Source organism: Dermacentor andersoni, chromosome 5, assembly GCF_023375885.2.
Source record: "Dermacentor andersoni chromosome 5, qqDerAnde1_hic_scaffold, whole genome shotgun sequence".
NCBI classification, from domain to species: Eukaryota; Metazoa; Arthropoda; class Arachnida; order Ixodida; family Ixodidae; genus Dermacentor; species Dermacentor andersoni.
The window spans coordinates 52,846,042-52,864,460 of NC_092818.1; the positions used below are offsets into that span (position 1 = coordinate 52,846,042).

An 18,419-nucleotide genomic window follows, 5' to 3' on the forward strand; every position below is an offset into this window, starting at 1 on the left:
AAAATCCCTGTGGCTTACTCCGGAGCATCCCCATTAGATTATATGGCAGTCGGGGAAGGTAGCTTGACGTCGGGGATCGAAGTGCACCAGCCTTGCGCTATCTAGGAGGCACTGGCCAAGGGTCTCAGCGCACTTGCATGTCTGCAAGGAGTTCATAACTAGAAGGACCGCTCAGCAGTGTTCAATTGGACATGAACGCTTTCAAATTCATAACTCATCAGAAGTGCTTAGGTGTCCTCGGATTATTTGCTGCAAATTTTTTTCTTGCTATTCGACCTTGATTAATAACACCGCACCTGTTTGTTCACTCTGTACGTGCTCCAGCTATGTCTTGTAAAATACAGCAATATTCATATACAAAGTCAAAATAAGAAATCGCAATCATTTGGCTAGTGAAAAGCAGTCAGCCTATGTTCAAGTTGCCAGAGGATCGCATGACAATGGGCGAAATGCAGACTTATGTGGTAGCCTGCAAGCTTGTAAGTGTACAGCACTGCATTCACAAAGTTTCATTGGCACAAGAGAAATAAGGACTTCTGGAGAAGTGATTGTTTCAACCTGCCAATTCAGGGAAATCCCCGGCGAGTCAGAACAATGCATCGGTCACTGTGAATCGCCTTATATCAATGTGCGTACTTTTTCTTTTTCCTAGGTCTTCCAACTGCACCCTTGTCTCATAATCCGGAGTGCCTGATAACCAAACAAATATGGCGATTTTTAATGCACAAGTTGACCTCAACAGTTTAGTGAAGCTAGTGTCTGTAATTCTTTTATTTAAGTATTCACCATTCTTTGTGCATGTTGTGCCTTGTGCTGCCTTTCTAACTGAACTATCGCCAGCTTGCCCAAACTGCTATCCTGGTTAAGTCTACGAACCTGTGCGTTAAGAGTGTCGAACACCCAAAGGAACACGTCTTTCGGCAGCAGCAGGTTTGTGGCCCCAGTGTCGATTATTGCAGGGTCGTCGTTCAGCTGAAAGTACACCAAGAGAGAGCACCTACTTCAATGCACCTTGAGATGGAGAGAGAGAGAGAGAGAGAAAGAAAGATTGCCGATGAGAAAGGACAAAAAGGTCAGCCTGAAGTTCGTAACACGGGTGTCACCCAGTTAACTGTCGATCACGATTGAGCCTGATAGGGATCTAATTTGTTGGCCAGATTGGCTCCTTTGTCCAAGCAGTGGGAGGAAACCAGTTGGCGGGTCATGAATTTCGTTCCAGACCAGTCTCAATCGTGATGAAAAGTGGCCCTGTGAGAGAGTGAGAGAGAGAGAGAGAGAGAGCAAAGACAGGAAAGGCAGGGAGGTCAACCAGATGAGCACCCGGTTTGCTACGTACCCTACACTGGGGGTGAGGGAAAGGGGAACAAAAAGAGGAAAAGAGGGAGAGTGAGCACTGAGTGCGTGTAGGAGGATGCGCAGGGACACTATAAAAGGTCTCTTATGCCAGTGCACTTCAAGTAGTGTACTAGTGCACAAATCACTTTTCGTGCCAGTGACGGTTGTGGCCACGGTTCGAGTATCTTTGGCTTGGTGAATGGTCCCAAGTCCAGTCGGTTTAAAGCTGACCCTAGTATTAGTCTAACCAGCCGCTCTGTGCTGGAGGAAAAGGGAAAGAAAGGCATGATAGGTAATGATGAGGATAGAGAGATGAAGCAAAGCAGATGATGAATGCATCTTGCTCAAAGCCTCAAGACTAAGCTCATGCTCCTCAAGGGGGAGGTGTGATTGACTGATTAAATGATTTATTCATTAATGGAGTTTGATGCCCCAAAGCAACAATGGGTCTTTGAGAGACACCACAGCAGAGGACTCCAGATACATTCCCGCTACCTGGGGTTCTTTAACATGCACCTACAGATATGCTAAAGAGGAATACAACATATTAGTTTTGCATCACCAACATGAATATGAGAAATGGCAACAAAGATGATGCAAAAAGCCCATTGGAACAGAGAAGACAGATGCCTTAATCGTAACCCCAGTTTGGATAACTCAGCTTATTGCTTCAATTATTGGTGAAACATTGGTCCTTTCAGACCAAACTGTAGCACAAAATGACTGCACACAAGTAGGAGGAGAGGGTCCTCTTCATCCCTTTGTGCTTTGCCTTTCTTTTTGCTACAGTGGAATATGATCAACCTACACGATCTGCCCTGAAAGTAAAGAGACAAGTTGTGACGTTGCACCAACGTGCACTTGATTGGGAAACCGGTGGCAGGGGAAGGTGGGGGTATACAATGCAACGAGCTCAGCTGGCTCTGAACAGGTGAAGCGAGTGGACATGTTTGAGAGTGCACCCCTGTTTCATCACTACATTACAAAAACAATGGAGCAAATGTTCCAACAGCACTGCATGGTGAAGTTTTGTGTTAAACTGAGGGAACTGAGTGTTTGACATGATCAAGACAGCACATGGCAATGATGCAATGTGCAAATTGCAAGTGTTCAAATGGCACAAAGCCTTAACAGATGACAGAGATGTCCACGACAAGCAACGGTCTGGGCACACGTCAACGATGGTTACTGATGCTAATGTTGATTGTGTGCGTGCTTTAGTGAACACTGATCAATGTATGTCCATATGATTTCAGAAGAGTTAGGGATTGTGAAAACGAAAGATGAAACTGTGACTGTGACTTGCTGTTTTTGAGGATGAAACGCTCGTTGAAAGGACACCAATACAACGCCATAGAAGCGGTCCAAGGGGCACAATGAAGTGCTCAATGAGATTCCAGGAAAGGATGTCCAGGATGCCTACAAACAGTGGGGAACTTGCTGGGCTTGATATGTCAGTGTCCAAGGTTCTTACTTTGAAGGACACTAGGGGTACTGAATGATCTTGTCAAACAAAGTGTGTTTTCTATACTTTATCATTGCACTTTCAGGACAGACCCTGTTATACATAGGGTGCGATCGAGATTGTTTTCGAAGCGCACGTTCGGTTGCACCATGCGCGATTGGCTTAGGCCACGGCGACTTCGCGTGGCTGACGAAGTTGGCGCCACCTAGGCCAATCGCGCGTGGTGCAAACGAATGCGCGCTTCGAACAATGATATTCAATCACACCCCGACTCATCTAATTTTCTGTTTTGACAAGTTTCTCTCAGCTTGCCTGGTTCTGCTCTTCTTGACTGTGTCTTCTAGACAATCAACAAGAAGAAAGGGGGTTAACCGAGGGGCCCGATTTTTATTAGTCATATCATAAGAAGCCAACAAACACTGACACCAAAGACAACATAGGAGAAATTACTTGCACGCGAAATGCGTAAGTTGTGGGTTCGTTTCCCACCTGAGGCAAGTTGTTTTTTTCATCCACTTTAATTTCCATTAATTTATCGTTTCTTTATTTCATTTATTAAGCACAAGTAATTTCCCCTGTGTTGTCCTTGGTGTCAGTGTTTGTTGGCTTCTTATGATATGTCTACTAGACAATGGTATGCATGAGCTGAAGGCAACTTACCTCACTACAGAAGCCTGGCCATTCGATTGCACCGACCCTAATGTTTGCCACGTAAATCGAAAAGAATGTAGGCATAAACACGGGTGTAAAAAGTGTTCCATTAGGAATGCTGCCCTTGAAGCTCTGCAAGGAAAAGGGAGTGCAGAAGAAACTGCTCAATGTCAAAATGAAACAAACCTCACAGTCATCTGCAAACGCCTATATCCCAGATATACATAAGGAAAACGAAATACAACTGACCTGCACCAATTGAACTCCTAGAGACAGTAGTAGGTATGTGGGTAAATTATCAGAAGGTCAAGTACATAGCCTGTTAAAACAATGTTAATAAGTGCCATGGTCACACCCCCTACATAACTCTGTAACATATCTACCCCACACAGGTTAAAGTGGGCAGAGTAACTGACAGTATGCCCTTGCAAGGCTAGATCCACCTGCAGCTAGCGCTATTCGCCTCTCCCACGGTGCAGGATAGAGTTGACACATATTATGTCAAGTTAGGCACAAAATATAGCCACAAAGGTTTTTAGAATATTCTCTAGAAAAAGAACCTGGCATCCCAGCTATTTGAATTTCTTATCACCAGGTTTGGACAACCATCATTTGGTTGCCTGCTCAAGATGACTTGCAAGTTTATTAATTATTTCACTCATTTATTAGTTCGTTCATTCATTCAAGGCATATTTCCAATCAAATCATAGAATGCAGGAAGGTAATAAAATATGTAATGTAACAGAATACATGTGGCAAAAAAAGCACATCTATACATAATGCTAGCCAAATAGGACAGATTGTATCAGTAGCAGCCATCTGAGTAATCCTAATAAAAGAGACTACACATACATACATTGCCAGTCTCATGCCTAATAAAATAACAATGATATCGATAACCAGCACAATATACAGTTGGTAAAAAAGTTGTAACTCAATATAGTAAAGCCCGCAAATATTATTCCAAGTTAACAGCAGACAAAATGAGTAAAGTGAAAGACGCTCAGCCACAATGGAAACTCACCAGCGTTCCAAAATTTTGTGCCGAGTCCATTTCGTGCTTATCACAGTATGAGAGCACAAAATGACTGATGCCTTTTTGGGAGTTCAGGGCCTCCATGAAACTTTCTTGCTGTGGTTGAAAATAAAAAAAAAAGGGGGAGGGGGAGGGGGGGGGGGCACATTACACATTCAAGAGACACCAACAAAAAAAAAAAAAAAAATAGTCAAAAGTGAGCTCTAGCACAGGGCCTACTCAGTTTTTTTTTTTTTTATTGAATCAGTATGTGTGAAATATGCTCTCGTAAGACAAGTGCTAAACCAATTTGAACAAATTTTGCTGCCTTTAAAAAACACTTAATTCGATGGACTGTTGGAAGCAGGTTTCTTATTTAAGGCCTCAAATATTTAACAATTGCAGAAGGCTGGCGAACAATTAAAAAATTGAAGTATGAAACTGACAACTCCGTAACTCTGCCCCAAAAACAGACAATCATAATTCTGTAAATTGTATCTGTTGAATCACCTAAAGCAAATGAATATAATTATTAGTGGGCAAATACAAACTCTTTCAGATACGAATAGTAAGTATCAAATATTGAATAGTCAAATGCAGATGCATATATTTATAGCAGGAATATTTATTTCAATATAGTTATGTGCCACGCCTGTACTGACTAGTGCAAGAAATACAACTAACCATCCAGGACAACAGATCAGCTTTAAATACAATAGCGCTAATCATCATTAAAAGAACTGCAGGGATAGCTTCACATTTTGAGAGCCTGGCAGCAAACAAGCTTTCAAGAATGGATGGCTGCCATATAACAAGCTTTCCAAAAAATGCCAAATAGTTCAATGGTTCCTGAAAAAAGAAACAGAACCTGTGCAAAAATTAAAAAATGGAAAACTGGACAACTGCTGAAGGACTTGTATGCCACAAGCACAAGTGAAAGATCCCGTTTCAAAGAAAATGTTACTGGTTGTAGCATAAAAGATGAAACTGTTACTTACTAGACTGCCAAAAACACTAAACGACAGATTTGAAGCAAAAGTCGCAGGTTATCACATTGGCTGCCGCCGCGAAACCGAAAAAAAATCTTGCGTTATCCTGATTTTGCAAAGTGGAGCGCAGAAGTGTTTCGGAAAAAAGGGAGACCTCGGCAGAACAGACACTCACTTGCAACTAAGTTTACGTTCAGAAACGAACCACAAGGAACGTTATTGCGCATGCGCTGACATCGAGTATTGGAGAAAAAAAAAAAGAAAACAGGGCCCGCAACGTCACGGAGAGTCACCACCTCCCTGTCCCGTCATGGGCGGAGCCACCAACTTGATCGGAGAGCCTTCGGTTACCCCCAATCAAGTTCCTCAGGACACTCTAATAAAGTTCTTGTCACTGTCACTTTACCAACATTACCAATTTTGTGCACGCACTGGTTTGAAAAACTTTGTTGCTTCACTTCTGATAATTCGCTATACGTAATAAGACTTTAACAGTAGGTTGTTGCAAGATATTTGGCCAGTTTTGAGATTCAAAAGTTCCAAATAGTTTTTTTCAATATGGATATTTAGTGTGTAATATTCAATTCATACTCAAAACTTAAAATAAACTCTCACCCCTAAACATAACACATTAGTTTTACAACTTAAGTAATATCATTAGAGCACTCTATGATATGTATGAGGTTTGTTCACTTTAGGTGTCATAATGGAGGTAGTTTACGAGTTGTAAACTTCATGCTTCATTCTTTCTGTAGTTTATCTTTTTTGGAAATTTCCATAAAATAAATATCGATGGCCACATGAAAAAGCTGCCCCTAAGAGTCTGTAGGCTATACTTTCTATAGAATGCAATAATTTTCCATTCGATTCACTTGTTCATAACATACTTTTTGCTAAATTAGACTATTAGTATAACTGGCCCGACACTGCGATCATTACGTAACTATTTGAGAGATAGAGAATATACTGTATCAAAATCTAGCACTTAGTCACACCCTAAAACAACTAACATTGGTGTACCGCAAGGATCTACATTAGGACCTCTCTTGTTAATATACATTAATGACCTATCACAGTGCCTGAAGTCCTCTGACTGTAACCTTGATGCTCACGACACTACTATCTTCTCCTCAGACAAAAGTCTCGATTTATTAATATGCAAGCTTAACCACGACACGGCAAACATTGTAACCTGGTGGCGAATAAACAGACTACACATTAATACTACAATATCTAACTTCATCATTTTCACAGCCAAACAAAAGCTTATCTCAGGGTCTCTATTGCTAACCTTTGCTTCCAGCACACTTTATCCTACTGACAGTGTACTGTTTCTTGGCGTCGTATTAGATAAACACCTAAAATTTGATGAGCATGCTTTATCCTTAACAGAAGCAGCATATGGGATTAGAATAATAATTAAAGTTTGCGATTTCTTTAGTGTGAAGACACTCATCTCCCTCTACTACACTTTTATTCACACATATATTAACTATTGCATATCATCATGGTGGAACACGTACTCCAGACATTTAGCCCTGCTGCAGCATACCCAAAATAAAGCTTTCGCATCATTACACGTAGCAGCTACACATCAAGAAGCATCTCCACTGCCCAGGTCTAACACTATTTTATCATTACAGAAACTAAACAAATACTCACTTGGAATACTTGTTCATAAATCTGATAACAGAAAGCTCCCATTCCCTATAATTACTAACAGCCAGTATCCACACTCCCTGTCTACCCCCCGATTCGCTTCCACCAGAACTATTTATTACCAAAAACTAAAACTAACTATGGTAAACTTACTACTAATTTTTCAGCCACACTACTTTAGCACTCATTACCGTGTCATATTAAGATACTCTCACTTTTACACATTCAAATCAGACATTCGTAAGTTCTTGCACTCAATATAATCATTTTATCATTACTATTATATTAATAATTGCTTTGTGTTATTAAAATATTTTACAGCATTAGCTACTGACTAAATTAATATGGTGTTTTGTGTGTTTGCATATAGCTGCTTTGTACTTACATATCCCACCAATTTCTAATGGGAGGTCACCTGTACAGTCTGTTGACTAAGGGACCTCCCTCTGTATGTACGTATGATCCCCATTAGTAACCTTATTATTATGCACAAATAAAGAACTCTGAACTCTGAAAATTGATTCAGTCAACCCCAAACAAAGTGATTTCTCCCATGCCTTACATTAAGTGATGACAAGTTCTGGAGAAACGCTTCATCTTATGGTGTTATGGTAAGTTCTTTTAAAATGCTTAAAGGGGACTCAAACTACTTTTTATCAAAGTGGAGAAATGCATATGAAGGTAAAATAGGCTATTTCAGAAATACTTTGTCAGTCCATCCGCAGCTCGAGTTCGCATCCCTGATATGGTCTCCTCATCATGAATATTTAATCTGCATGTTAGAAGCCATCCAAACCCAAGCTAGTCGATACATTTCCCGCAATTACGATAGGCAGTCCAGCATAACTCGAATCAAACTGGATCTTTCACTTCCTGCACTAATTCGCCGTCATGAAATGGCATTGCTGTCCTTGTTCCATAAATATGTTCGTCAAATGAAGTGATCATCTTTGCTGCTGGAATGTGCAAGTGTTATATCACGACTGAAGAACGAGTTAAGTTTCAATTGCATCTACGGAAACACTGATGCATTTAATCTGTCAGCTTTGCCACAAGCCATCCATTTACGAAATTCCCTTCCCGAGAGCACTGTCACACAAATGGACAGAGATAAACTTAGGCAACTCCTGAACATGCAGTTTCTGTCCTAAAAATGTGTCATATTCTGTATACCTCTGTATCGTCACGCATATTTTTTTTCTCTTTCATGTTTTGAAACTGCACATTTATATTACTTATGTGTGCGAGCAATGTGCGTGATAAAATTTATCAGATGTTTTGTACGCTACACCAAAATGCAATTTCTGTTTACATGAGTACTGCTAGTTATGATTTTTATCTCATTTTCATGCTTTATAGTACACTTTTTTTACATAATGTTTGATTATGTGTGCGAGCAATGTGCGGGATAAAATTTATCCATGTTTGTTTACTACCGCAACTCTGCATTTGTAACCCCATTTTCCAGCAATTATTTCCGCTTATCTTGGCGGTATTCTCGTGTACAACTTTCATGCAGTGATGCCGCCCTTACTCGATGCTCCTCATGGGGCCTGTAAGGTATCTTGAAATAAATAAATAATAAGGTACTTCAATGTGTTCAGCAGAAGAGGAGTTATTGGCAATCAAACACCCCCTTCACAGCACTTCCGCTCCTTCTTCAATGCCTTGCATTGTGAAGGCTACAATGGAGCAGGCTCGGGCCACAATGCTCCGCCTACGAAAGATTACCGGGATGCACAGTTCGAACTTGATTTTGGATATTAAGGGAACCCTGAAACGATTTTGACGATTTTCTACAAACATACTGAGTCAGAGTAGGTCCTTCTGATCATTAATTGATACATCTAAGTGCTCCGCGCAAAGCGTGTAATTTATTATAAGGTTTTAAAAATGCACATCGCTTCCGATCGCAGCACACTGCTCGGCGGAACTTTAAGCCGCCCCTACCCATATGACGGAAATCACCCATATGACGTCACTGGGGCGAGCTATCCGATTGGCTGACCAGGGCGCGTGATCGATAATTTTTCCAACTTTATGGTAAACAAATGATCTTCGTAATAGTTGGAATGTTAGTTCATTTGTTTTTATAAAAAGAAAGTAACATAAAGAGAATGCACAACAACAATTTTTCAGTACACTTAAGCACTTCCGGCACACAGCAAGTGTCATCTGCTTGTGTTACGACGCACTCCATTTTGACGAGAGCTCCGCGGTCAGAGTTGGTCTCAGTCTTTTCGCAAGCACTATGATTCGACTTTGTTGCCTTGTGGACTGCAAACGTAGCGACTGGCAATATGTCAAGCTGCGACATCGTGTCCCTCTGCAAGGCAGCATACAAGCGAACTGGCTGCTGCGCATCGGACTGCCGCTATCCGATCGGCGCCAGGATTTGCGCGTTTGTGGCCGTCACTTTACACCGGAAGATTACTAACACAATGGCGTTTCACGAGTCCGGCATTAGGGCAAACGCAAGAGCAAGGGGACAGGGTCTGGCGGCTTGACTGTGCCGTAACGGGATGAGCCATGGGATGAGCAGAAGCGCAAATGTGAATTGTCTGCACGGTGCAGCCACCTGGTGGCACAGAGCTCAACCATACACAGTAGCAGTAACGAAGTGTATTCTTGCTGGTGTGTATTTTTCGCAGGACTGTAACCATCAACACATTGTTTTTATAAATGTTTAAAATGTTTTACACTTGGTTAGAGCAATATTAGCGCCTTGTTTGGCTGGTTAAGCGCTGCACCAACAAGTGGCTGTACCGTGCCGACCGATCAGGCCGCTCACGTACGTCTATGCTAAAGTTCCTTCATCAGCTTGAGTTTATGCCTCCAGTCATTTGCCGAAATGACCAGCTTGCCTGTGGTTACCGGAATACCAGACACGTTCGGCGCTACGACAGAATGCTCGCAACGCACGCTGCTTTGATAGCTCTCGCTTGGGGTCGACGGCCAAGCGGCTAGCGGAGAGGTTCCGCGCTGGCGGGGGCGGGCTCCAAAACAACTGGAAGTGGACGATGTGACGTCGCATCGTGACGCAGAACCGGTGAAGGCGGAGCTTAGCCACGATCGCTTGGCGAACGAGTTGAGGAGGAAAAGCATGGCTAGGGAGGAGGGTAACTTGTAATCACTTGTAGCTCCATTAATACGCAACGCTTCACTTAAATTGTGGTGCGAATGTTCTACTTAAGCTGTACCCTACGCGTCTACAAAATTTGTCCGAACTGTTTCAGGGGCCCTTTAATGTAGACACCACTACCGATTTTGGTGCCTACAACACGCCAAATGTAATACAAATGCGGTTGTCCTCAGCAAGCCACAGTGCCAGCGAGCCAATGGACTCGTCATGGCGCCCCGCAGTGGCCGCGGTATCTAAGCTACGTAGCAGACTGCAGCTACATGCAACTGGGGCGTGTATGCACAGTGTTTGCTTTATGCACAACAGGGCTTGAGTGCATGCTTGCGTATACATGCTACAGTCTTACCATGATACATGGTGCAGAACGGCTTTGGCCTTCACCATAGCTTGACCGACAGATAGTAGTAGCCACATCGAACTTGCACATTTTGAAGCGCTATCAATAAGCCTGGCAAGATGTCTAACCAGAAGCGGCCAGGGGTGAGCAGATGCTGGCAAGCATGCATGTGGTCTGGCCTTATGTTTCATGGGGTTTGAGGCCAGTTGAGCATTGAAAACTAGTCGAAATTAGTGAGACCCAACGGCTACAACACCGATAAGCAGGGTGGCCAAAGTTTAATTGCTACGCGGGCAGCCGCGACCGAGTGCGAGCTTACAATAGACGGCTTCTTCTGAAATTACATGATTATTATCGAAAGTCGAAAGCAGATTTTCCCTTACACTGAAATAAATTGATTGAATTGAGTTGAACGAGAAGAATAAGGAGGTTCAAGGGGTTCTTTTTTTTTTTTTACTTACATCCACATGAAGAAAACAGACAATGAGGCTACGGAAAGCATAGGGGAAATTAATTGTTATGGTTAACTAAACTAAATCCTGGGGTGTTTGCGCGCCAAAGCCACAGTATGATTATAACGTGCACTGTAGTGTGGGACTGAAGACCAATTTTGACCACCTGGAGTCCACCCAATGCATGGTAGACAGGCGTTAATGCATTTCAACCCCACTGAAATGTGGCCACAGGGGCCGAGATTTCATCCTGCGTCCTTGGGCTTAGCGGTACAATGCCCCAGCTACTACGCCACCATGGCGAATATGTTATGGGTAATTGAAATGCAGAAATAATAAGGAAAAGTAAAATGAAAGTAGGCAAAATGAGAACTTGCTGCAGGTGGTAGCCCAACCCATATGTCCTGCGCTGTGCAATCAGTGTTTTATCAGTTAATCATACAATCTCTCTTCTTTTTTTCTCGTACGGCGTGTACGACATACACTGCTGTTTTGCCGCTGTTGCCTCTGCCTGTAAGGCCCCAGGCCTCGTCAAGCTGCTCAATGAGCAGCTTTTTGTATGGGGTCCATTTTTCCTTGAGGAAAATAAAAACTGTTTCTGATTCTGAACTGGCTGGTTCCTTGGTTTGTAGCAGTGCAAAATTGGTTTGCAGCAATGCGGAGCCCTCTCACAACTGGAGCCATCAAAAGCCTGTCCCAGATGCTCTCAGAGCAATGCAAGTAGCCATGTGATCAAGACTGTGTCTGATCACGGTCATGCTGCTAGTTTGAAGATAAGGGTGTTGCGCCTTCTGCACTTAATGATAAAATGCAGTAGCGTTGTCATGGTGAGTGATGTAGCTAGCACTGCGTTTTACGTTGGCACACTTGTGCACGTGAACTTGACTCTCCGAGTGGAAGCAGAGTTTCCTCAAATGGGAAGGCGCTCGGCGTTTCCTTTGAAACTTCGGGTGTTTTTTGTGGGCGCACATCATTGCATACACTCAGCTTGTCTGTTTAAAATGGCCAAACCTGGTGAGGGGCCCTTTAAATCAGAATTCTGTGGTACTAAACTCAGTGTAGCATACGTAAATGATATGTGTGGTTAAAGAATGGCATAACAATAATTTGTATGGTATGCTAGATGATATGTAAGGTTAAAGGGTCCTTGAAACGGTTTAGACAAATTTTGTAGATGCGTAGGGCACAGCTACAGTTAAACATCTGCACCACAATTTTAAGTGAGGTTTCTCATATCAAAAGGAATATGGATGAATACAAGTTACTCTACTTCCTAGCCACGCTTTTTCTCCTCAACTCGTTGAACGACTGATAGGTGCTGAGCTCCACCTTTACTAGCTCTGCGTCATGATGGAACGTTGTGGTTACTGCTTCCAGTGTCTTGGAGCCAGCGCATGAAGCCTCTTCAACCTCTCCACTAGCCACCTGGCCATCAATTCCCCGCGAGAGCTATTTAAGCAGCGCACATTACAAGTGTTCTGTTGCAACGCCGAGCATATCCGGTATTCTGGTAACTGCAGGCAAGCCGGGCGTTTTGATGGATGGGCAAAGTTATAAACTAAAGCCCCTCCACACTACTACCACTGTGATGAAGGGGCTTTAGCATAAATTTGAGCAGCCTGAGCGGCCTGCACAATGCAGCCATCTGGTGGCGCAGAGTTTAACCAGCCAAACACAGAGCTAATACTATTGCTGTAACCAAGTGTAAAACATTTTAAACATTTAAAAGACATGTTCACGATTAAGCTTCTGCCAAAAATTTACACCAGCAGCAAAGTAGAATACACTTGGTTACTGCTATACAGGCTCTATGTTTATCTGGTTGAGCTCAGTGCCACCACGTGGCTGCACCCTGCAGGCCACTCACATTTGTGCCTCTGCCCATCTGGCAAAATGCCTAGGCCACCTGCATACGCCTGCAGTCCGCCTGCATTCACACTAAAGCTCTATATTGTGGTAGCAATCTTCCGGTGTGACGTGCCAGTCGCAAACATGTAAACCCTGGTGCCTATCGGACACTGACGGCTCGATTCGCTGCAGCCACTCCACCAGCCTGTTGCCTTGCAGAGGATCACAGTGTCACAACTTGACATGTCCCCAATTGCTAGGTTTGCTGCCCAAAACGCAACAAGGGACATTCATGGTCCTTGTGAAAAGAAATGTTGAGACGAACACTGACTGTGCAGCTTGCACCAACACGGAGCACATTGTAAGGCAAGCAGACACCGGCTGCCTGCCGGAAGTACCGTATTTACTCGCATAATGATCGCACTTTCTTGTCCAAAAAAATTCATGCTAATTCAGGGGTGCGATTATTACGCGGGTTAAATTTCCCGCAAAAATAATATATATATATTCTTTTTCATTTTGCGTTTGCTGCGGGATGACAACAGGTCAACAAATAGGCGGCTGCCGCTGTATGTAGTGTGGGACACCAAAAAAGAAATGGCAGCCGGCGGAGCAAGCCAAACGCTTCGAATGCGATTTTTTTTCTTCTCGTGATTACATAACATGCATTGAAACAGTTTTTTCCATATGTGCAATGAATAACATCATTAATATCGGCAAGTTTGCGGCAATAACGTAGCCATGTCTACTTTGAGGGGACAGAGACAGATGGGCGCGTTAAGCTGCCAGTGACATAGAAACACATGGCGGGCATGCTGCGGAAACTGCGCAAGTTGTCTTCACTACTATCCTAATGCGGTACGTTTCTGCTAAGGGTGGGTGAATATCTTAGCTGTGTTACAAGCGTCGGCGTATGAATAGGGTATACTTCTAACGTATCAGTGTAAATGTGGCTGCTATCGTAGCCGCTCGCGGTTTGTTGCATACCGAGTGCAGACGAGAAGAATCGAAAGGCGCCCTTTTGTTGTTGTTGTTGATGTTGACCACAACCATTATAAAGCGTACACATAATAAAGGAAAGTGTGGCTGTAGTTATTTTTTTTTTTTTTGTCATGGAAGTGCGGAAAGTGATGAAAGGAATGAAATAGGGCATCTGCTTAAGAATGGTGCATGCAGACCGCTTGGTTTGTCTTGAAGAGTCGTTCGCGTAGCATTCGACAGATGGTAAGCGCGATCATTATTACCTAGACTTGGCACACAACATATCGCTGTGGCAAGTTCGGGGTGTGATCATTACACGGGAAATCTAAAAAATCGAATTTTGTCATCAAAATTCACGAGTGCAATCATTACGCGAGTGCAATCATTATGCAAGTAAATACGGTACTTCAGTGTAATCACAAATTGTTGAAGTGTATTCTCCTTCTGTTAAATTTTTATTGAAACAAATAACCAACGTTCCAACTATTACGAACAACATTTGTTCATTATAAACTTGGAAAAATTCACCGACAATTATGATACTCCATAATGCAAAATTTGAATGCAGCTCTATACATGTTTTCATTTCGTGATATACTGGCCAGGCGCAGACCATCTGTGTCGTGCGGCTTGTTGCAAATGGAGCGATTGCCTCGTTTATCTGGAGATCGCGAGAGGCAGCGTGTGGGCGACGCTTGGGCAGGATTCACAGCAGCCACTGCAGACGGACCTCCCAGACAATGTGCGCTACTCTGGTGCCATCTTGTAGCCATCGTTGCCGCACTACGCTTTTCTTCTCACGCTTCTGCCATATCCTCCTCCTCGCATCTTTCATTCCGCGCTCTGCGTTAGCTCTTTCATCCTTTGCTCAGTTACACTGATGCTCGCTGTAGGAACGGGCGTCTTAAGAGCTACCCGCTACAATTATCGATGACACAACCCGAGTTGCCAATCGGATAGCTTGCCCAACTGCACCAGCTATGTAGATTGTAATGAGGCAGCTGAAAACTCAGGGGAGTAGTGCCGCTGCAATAGGTAGCAATACAGATTTTTAAGACATTTTAATGAATTACATGCTGTACACGGTGTGCTTAAATGTGCCATTTAATGATCAGAAGCACTTACCCTAATGACTCGGTATGTTTGTATAACATTGTCAAAATCGTATCAGGGTCCCTCTAAACCTGCTCTCTGGTAGCTGGGCGCCTGGTAGCAACTTTGTTTCTAGTTATACAGATTAGCCGTGATAGCACAGTTGACTTCATACATAGTGGGCAACACTGAAAGCTACGCAGGTAGTGATGCCATACTAGTCTCCCTCCGAGTGTTTTTCAGAGCAGTTGCTGTTGATCTGTGACATTTTCTACGGAATAGCTACTTCATATATTACAACTTGTGGACACAAGTACAGTGGAATTTCGATAAACGGAAATAGCTTAAACGGAAGTGCCTCTGAAATGGAACACCATCCTGATGGTTGGTTGGTTTCGTGTTCATGGAACTGTATTCAGCCTTGTCTCTCAGTAAATGGAACTCCTGATAGATGGAACCAATTTCCCTGGTCCCTTGAGGTTCCGTTTAAAAAAAGTCCACTGTAATGTGAAATGCCGTATTATGTGTGCATCTTCATGCTTCCAATATGTGGCGTACTATGTTTTGCTCCCCAACACAGGTGGTGAGCTATGGCCGCTGGTGGCAGAGACGTGTCATTCTGTTTGTTCAGTAGTAGACAAGTTCAGATCTACAATGCCTTCCATGTAATAAATTTATTGTATTTAATGACATAAAGCATGAGACAATTTGACACTGAATTACATGATGCATACCTATATAACTTCCTTTCACATGTGATGCACTATTTCTTGGTCACGAATGTGAGCAGAATGTGAGCAGCACCTTGCACTGAGCAACAAATCGATAACAGCGATAATCCTCTGAAAAACGGTAACTATAAAAAAAGAAAACGATACAAGCACAATAATTTGGTGTACTGACGTCACCCTAGCCACAATATTAAGGTATTGGTGAGAAGAGGTGGTGGTGCACAGCCATGTGTTCTCACCATGGTGAGAAGTGGCCTCCGTGAAGTCACGTGAAAACCATCTATCGTATCTACAGTCCACATTATTACAAAAAAAGAGCTCACCCTGGTGAGGTGTGGGAAGGCTAGGCCCCATAGGCCCTGTCGTTGTGCATGTGCTGGGAACATGTCTTTCGAGGAAGCTATGGCAATAAGTGGGACCCTAAGTGATGACGTCACCATGTCTCGCAAAATGTCACTGCCAACAGTTCCATTGTATCCGCCTGTAACAAACTTCTTTGACACATCTTCTGCACCCGACATGTAAGTTGCTGACCTGAAATAAAGATGTGTGTGTCAAACAGTGAAAAGAAAAATTAACACTTTCCACTAGCCGACTCCTTAACAATTTGATGCACTGCAATGTCAGTTACTGGGATCATTTTAGCATTCAAAACTAGCTTGTGTACAAATGAGGTGGTTTAAAAAGCTTGCGCGCATCAGTTTCAAAGGATTTCCAACAACCCACCTGTTTCTAAAGAAGTATGTGGTCAAGTTGTTGTCATCAGACGCTGCAACTGCTATGTCACTGCTCCCTGTATCTACGTATAAATTTATCTGAAAGGCGCAAAGAGTCAAGATGGATAAAGTCAGCGCGAACACAGAAAAGTTCAAATATGTTATTACAGATGAGGCTGCGTTAATTCTTCAAATTCTCCGAGTACCATTGTCAGCAGCAGACATCAACAAACCACAACTTTTGCTGGCTGTCATGATCGATGAATAACAGATAAATGTAAGCACACCTGTTGTGGGGGCGTTCCGAGGTAAACTTTCGCGATGAAGCCCTCCGCAGCGGCCCCTTCGATGGGTTTGCCTTCGATGCTCGTAAAGTTGATCGGACGCACGGCAGGCCGCACGGGAAACGTGATGATCCCATCGCTGTCAGCGGCGCTTCCTAGCGTTTCACTGACAAACAACAGTACAGTGAGCGCTACGGGGTGAAAATCCAGAAGCATTTGACCCACGATCCAACATCAGGCTCGGTGATGAAGAGTGCTTCAAATCTGCGAGAGAGTAGCGCACAGAAGTTTCGCACACAAGTTTCGTGTTTAGAGTAGCGGGAACTCTAAACACGAAAGAGCGCGCAGGTGGCCCCCTTGCAGCAATACTTACGAGCTTACGCACGACGCGCTGCGACTTCTTCCAGCGACACTTCACCGCTCGGTGTCAGGTGCTGCCTGAGGTGCAGGCGGAACTTCCCTACAAACAAAAGACCAGCGCTCACCAAGCAGCAATCACGATGCAACACCCATGGCAACGTCATAAGTAACGTGCTCCGTGCTGTTGACGGCAGATTGCCGGCGAAGTTGCTAACGTCCGGTTCCGAGATGTCCCTAGAAACATGCACCAGAAAATGCTCTAGGGAAAATTTACAGTTCGTTTTTCCGCGCGACGACGTGCGTTCCAAGTGCAAGGCAGCAAGGCATGTCCCAGGGTTAAGGACAAGCTCTTCTCCTGTGCAATATGTCGTGCCGTGGCCTGCTTATCATGGAAGCGATATGCGAGTGTTCTAATTTTAGTTACGGCAGTCCAACGACAAGTTTAACAGGTGTTGTGGCGTTTGGTTTTATGAAGCAACGACAACTCTCAAGTTTTTTATGGCATCAGATATCGTAGCATTGAAATCTCGGAAGCCATGGTTTTGGCGCGTTGTGGTGTCTGGTCGTTTGTCCACACACGCGAAGCGCGCCGCGCACAAGCTAGGATGCGCGGATAAAGTCACGTTCGTACTATGGGATTAAATTTACGTAGAACACGGGCCCAGTTGCCAATTAAAACAATATGTGGGGCAGTGACGAACATGTCCAGTGCATTTTTAATCAACTTGCTTGAGATATCCATGGCGAGAAAGTACGTTCCTCTTATTATGGTTTCACTTTTAAGCAACGTTGAAAGAAACTTCAACTAAGAACACGGATTCTGTAACTGCAGGGTATGTCACTCTGTTTATCCTCTAATGTTTTCTGAGCATTTATTGTAACTATCCTGTATCTTTTTCTGCATGGTTCAGGTGTCCACTGAAAAAGGAAACATGCCCGCAATATTTTTCTTTCAAGCTATTTGCGATAAATTGATACTTCTAGAAGACACAAATGAATTTTTTAGCGCACTAGCTCAGAACAGAATCGCAGGACATCCAGGCGCAGTCCTATGAACTGCAGCGTACTAGACATAAAACAATATAGTAAACTTGATTTTCTGTGTATATTTAACCTTTTGCTTCCAGCCTCTTAAAACTTAAAATATTGGTCAGGTCCTGCGCATATAGATGCTCTCCCCATGATAAAGCGAATCGTTTTATGCGACCCGCGTATGCAAAATTTGTGAGACTGTGTGTGCCTTTCCTCCATCGTATATGCAAATGAATGGTTCATGCCGCAAATAATAAGTACAATTATGTGGCACATGATTGTGATTGCGACCAATTAATGCATTGTTGCGGTTTCTTAAAAAAAAACATG

At 43.4% G+C, this 18,419-nt stretch overlaps 1 protein-coding gene across 1 annotated transcript in view; it reads right to left on the bottom strand.

The window, feature by feature from the left end:
* LOC126530289 (beta-secretase-like) overlaps window positions 1–17,234 on the bottom strand; it is a 41,267-nt gene extending 24,033 nt beyond the window's left edge. The window contains exons 1-7 of the mRNA XM_050177602.3: window positions 17,071–17,234; window positions 16,701–16,961; window positions 16,424–16,512; window positions 16,021–16,231; window positions 4,476–4,583; window positions 3,461–3,583; window positions 877–972 (exon numbers count right to left, since the gene is read on the bottom strand). Coding sequence (XP_050033559.1) covers window positions 877–972; window positions 3,461–3,583; window positions 4,476–4,583; window positions 16,021–16,231; window positions 16,424–16,512; window positions 16,701–16,913 — 840 coding nt within the window. The 5' untranslated portion in view covers window positions 16,914–16,961; window positions 17,071–17,234. The remainder of the gene's footprint in view (window positions 1–876; window positions 973–3,460; window positions 3,584–4,475; window positions 4,584–16,020; window positions 16,232–16,423; window positions 16,513–16,700; window positions 16,962–17,070) is intronic.
* Window positions 17,235–18,419: the final 1,185 nt, after the last annotated feature.